General features: G+C 32.1%; 1 protein-coding gene across 3 annotated transcripts; it reads left to right on the top strand.

Annotated features, from left to right (window-relative positions):
* Positions 1 to 1,437: 1,437 nt before the first annotated feature.
* On the top strand, positions 1,438 to 10,230 carry LOC106672574 (tubulin glycylase 3A-like). 3 transcript variants are annotated; one of them, XM_014404106.2, is made up of 10 exons: positions 1,438 to 2,696; positions 3,118 to 3,208; positions 3,283 to 3,479; positions 3,599 to 3,808; positions 3,867 to 4,058; positions 4,246 to 4,447; positions 4,521 to 4,611; positions 4,687 to 4,857; positions 4,917 to 5,170; positions 8,554 to 9,246. In XM_014404106.2, the coding sequence occupies exons 1-10, from the start codon at positions 1,602 to 1,604 to the stop codon at positions 9,210 to 9,212; spliced, it is 3,162 nt and encodes a 1,053-aa protein (XP_014259592.1). In that variant the 5' UTR covers positions 1,438 to 1,601; the 3' UTR covers positions 9,213 to 9,246. The 3 variants fall into 3 exon arrangements, with proteins under 3 accessions (XP_014259592.1, XP_014259593.1, XP_014259590.1); XM_014404107.2 differs by lacking the exon at positions 8,554 to 9,246 and adding an exon at positions 9,494 to 10,230 and having other exon boundaries at positions 1,439 to 2,696; XM_014404104.2 differs by lacking the exon at positions 8,554 to 9,246 and adding an exon at positions 7,413 to 8,161 and having other exon boundaries at positions 1,439 to 2,696.
* The last annotated feature ends 680 nt before the right edge of the window (positions 10,231 to 10,910 follow it).

Genomic DNA, 10,910 nt, shown 5'->3' with positions numbered 1-10,910 from the left:
ACAGTTTAGATTCTGCCTTCTATTGTGCAGCTCTCAGAAACTGAACAATTTATCCATATTTGTAGGGTCATCAGCAAGAGTATATTATTTTCATGTCTTGTTAGAGAAGTCATAGCATTTTCATATTGTTTTCACCTTGGTCTTTTATGCTCAACTCTTCTCTGCAAGTGCCACAAAAAGGAAGATCCTCCCAGACAACCCTCGTATCGGTCTTCGGGCATTTGGGGCCTACAGGCAATGAGGAAGTGGACAGGAGCCAATATGATTTCTCTATGCCCTGATCCTTATTTGTGGCCTAGCATCTTGCCACAAAATGAGGGTTGCGAAGAGATCTATAGAAGGGCCATCCCAAGAATTACAAAGGAATTACTGGTGGATAACCGCAATGGAATTATAGTTGGACTCCTGATTGAGCACTACCATTTACAAAAGCACACCTGATAGGAGTACAGATAGAAGGAACACTATACAGATATTGCCATGAAGAAGAGGAGAGCACTGACCATGTTCTATGTTTTTGTGAGGTCTATGTAAGTGCAAATTTTTGCAACTAGGAGAGGAAGCTGCAAGCAAGACTGCACTAAGGAGCCACCAGCAAGGTTATGGAGACTGATTAAAAGCTTGGAGCTGGTCAGAGAATTATAAAAATAGAGGACATAGACATATCAGGTTGAAGTACAGAAGGCTTGTGGCTGCCTCTTTTATCCCTATCCCTCTAGATATTACATACAAATGGGTGCGATGTCTTTCCTTAAGCCTAGAATTAACAGCTTCATGTTTGGATCCCTTGATGGATGAGATTGAATGTTTCACATTAGTTTATTTTCTCTAAGGTTGACATTTCTGATTGCGCACCATTCATCCAGTCACAAATACCAACATTTTATTCTGAAAGGGGCTATCACATCTGATTTTTTTTTACTCTTTCTCTATCTGATACTCACTTTTTGACTGTATTATTCAAATAGGTAAAACAAGTGCTATTGGACAATTGCCGCAATCAATAATTCTCTCTGCCACTTAAAGTTTTATTGCAAGATAAGCAAAGGGATTTTCAAATAATCACAAAAAATGTCTCATTAACATCAATTGTATGTTTATAATTATTTATATAGATAATTACTCTTCATCATTGGCAAAGACATTGCAAATTTAAGTAACAAACAAAACATTTTTATACAATAAAGTTTATACATTGGTAGAAAAAAATTATCTTAACATTTGAAAGGAATGTGTCTTAAATAAAATTGAAAAAACTGTTACAATAAATAATTAACTGAGATTAAATGTTTAATAAGCACTTTTAAGAAATCTAATTTAATTTTTGATGAAATGTATTTAATTGGAATGGAAAGTGCTCTAAAAATAAATAAAGCTATTTTTAATATTATTTTAGAAGATGGGATAATTCAAATAGTATTTCATTTCCTATCACCATATGAAAACATTTCACTTAATCACCTGGTTCACTTAAACACTAAATTCCAAATGTAAAGCAAGAAAGGAGTAATACAAAATCATGCAATACACCACACATAAATCCTGATACACATCACAAAATTACACAAAGAGGGCTCCAAGGCGAGAAACATTGGTACAAAATGGCAGACGCCAAGAGGGCTGTAGGTGGGAACAAAGGTGGTAATCGTAAGAAGCTTAAAACATTCCACAAAAAAGGAGCAGTTAAGAAAAAGATATCCTCATCAAAAGGTGCTTCCAAGATTAAAGCTAGCTCTGTTGCGGGTAGAACGAATCAGAAAATTAAACTTCCATCTAGTAACAAAAAGAAAATCAGTAAAGGTATTATTAACAATGCATCAGAAAGGAAAAGTCTTAATATGAGTGTAAACTGCAATGAGGACAATAAGCCAATAGAGGTGTTGATGGCAGCTTTGGCCACAATGCCGAGTTTAAATGTAGACGAATTACTGAAACACTATATTGCGGCAAAAGACGTCGAACCTCAAAATAGTGTGGATAACATTGACATTCCAGATGTCCCAGAAGGGCGAAAAACTTATGGAAAGGGTAAAAAAGTGTCCATTAAGAGCAAAAGGATCATAGCTAAAAAAAAGACAAAGACGCCGGTGGGGATAAAGGTGGACAAAGCACATGTAAAACCTCAGAACGCAGAAGACGGAGCAAAACTAGGAGCGAGTGGAAAGACACAACCAAAAATAGCCTCTAAGAAGAGCCAGATATTGCAGAAACCTCCAAGTGATCAGACAAAAGAAAACATGGGGGAAGTCAATGAAGAAAAATCTGCAGAAGAAAATTCACCTAATGCTACTGAAGAAAAGGAAGAACAGGAAACTAGTCCAAGTCCAAATGTTGTTATTTCCCAGTCTGTGCAAACTGTCCAAAAGCCAACAGTCACAACTGTAGATGCGGGCGAAGAAACTTTAGATTTGACATCAATTTTGGATAAAAATCAAAATAATGCATCACCGGTTTTTCATATGGACAGGACGCAATCTCCATCTAATGCAAGACTCCCTGACAAATCAAAGGATGTCAAAAAGCCAGGAGAAATAGCATGTCATGAAAGCAATGATTCAGAAAAAAAATGCGATACGCTCATTGGGATGTATCTTAGAAAACAAGAACAAATTGAAAAAGAATTCCAATCCATATGCCAATTTGTTAATAGAAAAAGGTATAATCAACTAAGGCTAATGGCAGATGAAGCACTGAAGGTAATTTGCAATGATAAATGTATTTTATTTACTTTTATTTATTAACACTACACTTGCAGCCTCTACAGAACAAGTTGATCAAATATTTTCATTATTTATTTTTTTATTTTCAAAATCAGAACCGTTTAAATCACAATGCAAAATAACCTCATGATATTGTCAGTATATTTAGGTCCTACTTTAAAAAAAAAATTATTTTTAAAATATATATTACAATTAATTGGTCAAGCGGACGACAAAACTAGTGAATTTAAAATATATATTAATCATTTGGTATAGGGATTTGAAATTACGGACCAAGTTAATAATGGTACAAGTTTATTTGGATTATGATGAATCCAGTTTAATACACAAAAACAAAAATTAACTTATTTTATTTATTTGCACAAATATAATGAACTCACAAAATACTCAATTTCAGAATGAGACAACATTTGCGCTATGTTGCCATTCGAATGGATTTCAGTCAGTCAAAAAATTTTTTCATGCTAGAGGGTGGACTGAAAGATTTGGTAAGAATAACATAAAATTTACAATATAAATTTAATTTTTAATTTTCTACACTTCATGTATACTTTCATTGTAGCTAATCCAGACGAAAAGCCTTTACAGTACAACAATCTGATGCCGGCTCCAGATAATGAGTCTCTTGTCCTTTCAAAACTCATCAGCCGGATGCCGGTTAAGTTTATTTGGGCTGAGGGTCTCATTAACTGGTCAAACATTGCAACGTCTACAATTGTCAACAAGTTCCCTTATTGCAGCAGGTCAATATCAACAAAAGTATGTACTATTTTTAAGGAACATTTACAATATGCAAAACAAATCCTAATGACTTTTCAGTTTATTAATGTTGTAAAAAAACAAAATCATTACACTTCTTACATAACAAAATATTGCAGACTGGTCTTCTACAATATCTGCAAAGCCAGCATTGGACTTACAGCGCTAATTTTGCTTATGTGAAGTACCCAAGGACGGTTTCAATAACAAATGAGGATGACATGAAATATTTTGCTACGCAATACAGAATAAGTGCATGTGTTTCAATGCTTAAACATTTTGTTGAAGCATACGACGAAAAACGAGAATTAGTCGCTGATCATGGAGTGGTAATTAAGTTAAATTATCATATTATTGTCCCCACTTTAATAAAATAATTACTGTCAGATTCCAATTGAGTGTATGGATTTTGCTATACAACGAGTATGTGAATTTGTCACATTCGAAGAAGGAACTGATGTTGATCAGTGGAACATATCAATGGTTACGGAGGATGACTGGATACTCTTTCTTCTGAGGTTTCTTGATGTAGCTCATTTTAATGCAAAATACAAAAACACTTGTGATTATGACATTCATGTAAGTATTGTTTATTCAATTATTTAATAAAAATTAGGTGGGTTTCATCATTTTTGTTTAAATAAGACAATTTCCAACTATTATTTTCTTAAAAAACAAAATTTCTTTTTTAATTATTAAAAATAATAATAAAGAAATTGTATGAATCGTTTGATGTTCTTCATAAAAATAATCCATTTATTTTCAGAAACTAGCCGAAAGTGCAAGAAAATGTGTCACCAGAGTAAGAGATTTTTGGTCTGATATAGATCACGAAGGTGTGAAAAACCTCTGGATTGTTAAGCCTGGAGCTTCAAGCTGCGGAAGAGGAATTCGCATATTTAAATCACTTGTCGAAATTGCTAATCACTGTAAACCAGGTTTTTCATATATTGCTCAAAAATATATTGGTAAGACATAAAATTATAAAACGACTGATATGTTCTGTCAATATAGTCTAACTTTTATGATTCTTTTTTCAAGAACGTCCAATGATTATTCACAAAACCAAGTTTGATATTAGGCAATGGTTCTTGGTAACGAGTATCCAGCCGATGGTAGTCTACATGTATGAGTGAGTAAATTTACAGTACAACTAAATAGAGAACAATTGCATTGTAAGTACTACAATTTTTATTTTTGTCGCCAGTTTATGTTACCTAAGATTTTGCTCCAAAGAGTTTTCACTTGTGAACCTTCATGAATCGGTCCATTTATCAAATAATTCTGTTCAGTGCCGATATCAGAATGTTTCAACGAGATGTGGTGAACTTCCTAGTGACAACATGTGGGACAGTGATCAATTCCTGTCATATCTCAGGTAACAAATCTGCAATGCAGAATCTGTATCCTTTACTGGTGACGTGTGTGTTGTTGCAGAGGTAGGAAGGAAGATGACAAATGGTTTGCAATAACGTTGCCAGGAATGAGAAAGGGGATTGTCGGAGCCCTTCTGGCCTCCCAAGAGGGCATGGTACACAGAGCAAACTGTTTCAATTTGTACGGTGCAGATTTCATGCTTACGGAAGATTTTGTACCTTGGCTCATCGAAATTAATGCTGGCCCTTGCCTGAGAAGTACAACTTCTGTAACTGCCCGATTATGTCCGATGGTTATAGAAGACACACTCAACTGTAAGTTTCTCAGTTCCAACTCTTCGGCTAAACGTTATCAGTTTCTGAGGTGTTTTTTGAAAAGCACATTGTTATATGTTAGATTAAATTTTATATTTTCAAGTAAAATTTAAATTTGAATTTTTAGAACACAGTGAAATTTGGAGACATATGTTCAAATAATTTGTTTACATGGACATATGTCGATTTAAATTTTACTATCTTACATCTGATATAGTACGTAAATATAAAGATTAAAAATCTCACCATTTCAATTTCAAATTTTAGAAAATATTTACATTTTCTGCCTAAAAATGACTCACCCTCACCATTTTGTACATTTTTATAGCCAATATCATTTTCAAGTCAGAATAACGAAAAATTTTCAATGGTGAATAGTAACACAAGGCAGCTTCATCCCATTGTAAAACTTTCTCCAGATACAAACAAAAAATCAGTTTAAAATTCTTGATCTCAGTAATTGCTGAATTTACCAATAATAAGGAACAGAGAGCAAGGAACAAGCAGAAATCTAAAGAGTATCAAAATTAAACATTTTAATATTGAATTTCATCTCAGTCATATTGGCTACAATATTTTCAACAAATATTCAATATATTTTATTGAATTCTCAAAATCAATAAAAAATACTAAGCCACTTGTTTCTGCTGCCTTGATAAGTTGCTAGTCTTGCTTATTAAAGTTAAATTTTTAAATAATTGCTCCTAGCTTGGCTGTAGTGATAAACTTTGATTTCTACTTATAACAATGATTTTTCTAAATTTAAAATTTGATTAGGTAGCATATAATTGCATTTTGATGATTTTATTGCTGGTATCATTATTGTATTTTATTTATACTTGATAAGTATAAGAATATTAACATTTTCATACTGTTATTTCCATAAATATTTATTAAAATATAATGTTTATGAGAATAACAAAAAAATAAAAATATTCTTGTGCTTAAAACTCAAAAATTAAAAAAAAAGTATAAAATATATTTACAGCTGCTTCAACCATCGAAAGATAAATTTAATCAATAGTTGTTTGTTTTTCACAAAAAATATTTTGCAAAAACCTCATAATGATTTTCATGGCTCTAATTGTATCTTTCTGACCTTCCTTTAGGTAATGACCAAATTGTTTTTCTAAATGTTATTTTTTAATTTTTTATTTTAAATGACGAATAATACAGTCCAATTGACAATCTCTTTGTGGTGTTTTTCTAGTTTTTGCATATTTAATATAAGTTTCATTCTACATTTTATGTGTTGAATTATTCTACCTACACGTTCATAGCTTTATTAAAGTTTATGTTATACAACTTTCACAAAATTTGGAATTAGTTTACTTTAAACCGAAGTCAATAAGTGGTCTATTTTAAATCTATTACTAATAGGGCAAAATTTCAGTGTAATACATTGCCCATACATTAAATTTACATTTGTTTATAATATAACAAAACAAATCCATTTACTTTGTAAATCATACACTGAATATTGTCAAATAATAAAGGAATTGCATTATTTAGTACATAAATAAGTAGCATTTCAAATTTAAGTAATTTTAATTTTTTTAAATATCAAAATAATACTTAATTGTTAATGATTAGGTTGCATAAATATTAAGGATTTTCACTGATTTTTGTTTTGCTTTGCAGTTCCTTAATTATAAAGTGTTATTCAAAGAACTCGGCACTCCTCTATTTGTTCTTACGAATAAGTTTTTTCATTTATGCCAGTAATTTTTTTATTAATATAAATTTTAATGCCAAATTTAAATGGTTGAATTACATAGTTGGATTGTATACTTAGCGATTATTATATTAATAACCAAGGTGTATGCAATTGTAAGGCTTGGCCAAGGTTATTTTATATTTTTTCTTTTTCAACAACAGACAAAAAGTTTTTGCAGTTATTTTAATAAAATCTGTTTAAAATAAACTCAAGTATTGAAAAATGGAGGTAGTTGCCAGAACGTTCTGAGTAAACTTTAAATGTTTTTTCCCTTTGTGTTGAAAATCCATCAGATAAAACCTGGAAAAGTTAAAGTAGTGTTGATGTACAAAATTTATTGGTGAATGACCTTACCCATTCATTCAATTTCATAAAAAGTGAAAAACAAAATAATAAATTGCACGTTTTAAAATTTGGCTAAAACAAAATTTTCACTTTTTATATACATTTGCAGAACAAAAAGCAAAAACAAAAAATTTAAACAGATTATAATAACTGTAAATTAACAATAAAATTTTGTTTTAGTGGCATTGAAAAAGAAAAATGTAAATGGAGCCTTGGATTGTGGCCATTTCAGACTTGTGTATTCACAGAAGGTTTTTCCATCTTCGATCAACCATAAGTCCGATATAAGCATTTCTGGAAAAAGAGCTAAAATTTTTATGAGCAGGGGTAGTGTCCAAAACACTGGTAGGCAAGGATCAACAATACTGAAAGATGGCTTTGAAGATACTGACAGCCCTCTGACGTATGAAAGTCGATCTTTGAACTATGAGAAGTTGTCTTCGAAATTCAAAGGGCATGTCAAAGTCGAAACGAAAGTCACTCTTGCGCCTCATGCAAATCACCATTCTCCATTGGGTCCTGGATCGATTCTATCAAGATTTGATGTTAGTTACAAGCCAAATCTTCTTGCACAGTACTACAGTGCAAACATTATGGCACCGCTAAAACATCCGGACAGCCTTCAAAGCCCAAACAGTACTGATTCAGCTATGAACAGTCCTTCGGCATTTACAACCATCACTACCATCTCAAAAACACTCCCATCATTAACAGCAGTGGACACCTCAACAATGATTGAAAGCAACAACAGTCTAACTTATCAGTGTGCAAATGAAGAAAATAGCCGGTTTTCACAACCAACTAATATATCTGCATTGTCTACTAATATGTGGATGTTGGAAAAAAAATGTAATTGAATTGGCTATGTGAAAAAGATATACCCTATTGTGTTGAGTTGGAAATATAAGTTAATAAAATTGTTGATCTTATGTTTGACAAGACTTAGTTTCATAAAATAATTATTTTTAATATTAATTACAAATGCCATAAAATATAAGAGTGAAAAACACTTATCTGACATTATTTCATTTGGCATATTGACAGATTTTTTTAATGTGTTGATAAAACACCAGTAATTTCATACATTTTTAGTATTGTTACATATTTATTTATAAAACATAAGTTTATTAAGTTGATGTAGATTTACTTGGTGGCAAGTAAGGAAATAAATAATATGTATTCATATGCTAAATTTCGGTGTAGAATGTCTGTCTACAACCTGAAGGAGGTCATATAGATACTGAAGGCAACAGGTCTTGCATTAGGTCTTATAGCAACAGACTTTCCATTATTATTAAATTAATAGGAGATTTTCTTTTAGTGGTACTATCTAACACGAGAGAAAACCGTACCAACCCGAGGCCGGATGAATTAAATGAATGTGGCCATTTTAGATTAATATATACACAAAAATATTTACCACCAGGAAAAGAAGAGATAGAGGATCTGTGTATAAATGGAAAAGAAGCTAAGATGAATTATGCACAAGAAATGAAATTGAATAAACAAAAAGTTCCTTGGGTTCAGAAAGCGGCTGATGTGTCAGAATTATATAATCTTCGTTCTTTGAATTATGACAAACTTTCTAATTATGCAAAAGTGAAAACCACCACACCAGATATTAAACTTTGGTCGTATGCAAATCACATGTTTCCTTATGGACCCGGTTCGGCGATAAATAAATTCGATATTCATTTAGCTTCTTTTGATGACGGTTCGACGAATATGGCTGCAGAATTGAGTTCAAAAGCCCACGATATAACTGGAACGTTCTTTTCTTTCCCGCACCAAGGCAATAAAATGAAAATTATTTGCCCCTATAACGATACTAACACAAAATCTTATTACTCGAAAATCAAAGGAAAAAGGACTCAATCTAAAATAAGTATAACTGAAGATGCTCCCCCAAAAAAATACGAGTCCCAAGGAAAGAGTATCTTTAAACATTCGTTTAACAGTCTCAAGCCATTCAATTTATAATACATTCACAATGTGTTTTTTGTTCACTTTACTAAATTGTGTTCCTACATGTTTCATGTTTATTAATACATATATTAATTAACAGTACAAAGAGTTTTTATAAGTAAATTATCTATTTGCAATAGTTTAAATATGTGTTGACAAAATATGTGAAAAGGAAGGTCAGAAAAAGAGCAGTAATTTCATTATGAACATTTACCAGCAATTTGTTATCAGTTGGAAAGCATTTATTTAGGGATATAATATTGCATTTCATTAATAAACTGTCGGATATGTTTTAGTGGTGTTAAAACTCAAGAACGGAGGTGAGGTTTTGGAATGTGGCCACTTTAAACTCCTTTACACGCAAAAACTCTTCCCGAGACACTTTGACCAGAAACCAGATTTGTGTGTTCATGCTTGTAAAGCAAAATTGCATAATAACCCCAGAATGGATACACCGTATTCTGTCGGCTATTACGCTAGAAAATATGTGTCAAATTGTAACAGCGATGATGAAGCAGATAAATTGAATTTGTACAACAGCCGCAGTTTGAACTATGATAAGATGTCAAATTATAGGAAGACATTTAAAGAAAATGTGAAATTCCAACAGTCGAGGCCCAACGGACACAACATACCATTAGGGCCGGGCTCCATCGTCTCCAGATTTGACATAAATTACTCGCCGAGCATAGGCGCTCTAGTGACTTCTCATGATTCGATGACTCCTTCAGTGAACCGTACAGAGAATAACCAGCAGAAACCCCCACCGATCAAGGCTCATCCTACAGTCCCTCTTAATAATTTCAATACACCCAAAATTGACTTGGAAACTATCACTTTGGAAAGTCCACAACACAATGTTATTCCCCAAAACCCACAAATTCAATACAGAGCTCCTCTTCCAATAAATCTTAAAGTGCTTGCTAAAAAGTGGTAACCATTAAAATTTATGTCAAAATACCATTTTTTAACTGGTATTCAATAAATGGAACAAAATAAATTGTATATTTTAATACACAAAAACCAAAAAAAATGAGTCATTGTCTTTTAAATAAAATCTTCACATTAATGTCGTTGGTTTTGTGGGGTACATATACAGGAATTAGTCCACTTATGCTGCAGAGCCAATATCCTGAAATGAACTAAAAAACACAGCACCACAAATTTGGTATGGAAAACTAAAGCACAGTTGACAAAATATAAAGTAACTTATTATATATTAGATATTGGATTATTGTTAACATGGCCAATTTATTTTTATGATGTCTTTACCTAATAAAATATCACTGTTCTTCATAATCCTGCTGTAAACACTATCTATCTCAGGTTCTTAATAATAAAAAGTACATTTTTTGTTTACTTAGGTTTTACTTAGTTTAGGAAAATATGCAGTTTAACTGTTTGTAATTTTTTTTTTTTTTAAAGATAGTTCCTACTCACAGTAAGTTGTTTTCCAACGATCCGGATTTCGAGCCCTTAGCTCATCATCGGGTTGAAGGACTTCTACAACCATGTCTCTTGGCATGAATTGCAAAAATGAACCACCGATAAGTTACTATAACGATAAGTTAATACGTTTCTGTGAGAAGGAACTATCTTTTTTTAAAAAAAGGATTGAACACCGCACTCACTCCATCATTCATCATTTCTATTTGTATTCCTACAATGTTTAAGGGTTATGCTACAATGGTCTAATTCTGATTTACTTTTTTT

The sequence above is a fragment of the Cimex lectularius genome, unplaced genomic scaffold, assembly GCF_000648675.2.
Source record: "Cimex lectularius strain Harlan isolate CLEC.00 unplaced genomic scaffold, Clec_2.1 scaffold139, whole genome shotgun sequence".
In the NCBI taxonomy this organism is placed as follows: domain Eukaryota; kingdom Metazoa; phylum Arthropoda; class Insecta; order Hemiptera; family Cimicidae; genus Cimex; species Cimex lectularius.
This window is presented reverse-complemented; position numbering and strand designations above follow the sequence as displayed.

Coding starts and splice junctions, on each gene's coding strand:
- LOC106672574 (XM_014404104.2), top strand. CDS start 1,602: ATGGCAGACGCCAAGAGGGCTGTAGGTGGGAACAAAGGTGGTAATCGT. Junction 3,209..3,282: donor AGGGTGGACTGAAAGATTTG/GTAAGAATAACA, acceptor CTTTCATTGTAG/CTAATCCAGACGAAAAGCCT. Junction 3,480..3,598: donor GCAGGTCAATATCAACAAAA/GTATGTACTATT, acceptor AAAATATTGCAG/ACTGGTCTTCTACAATATCT.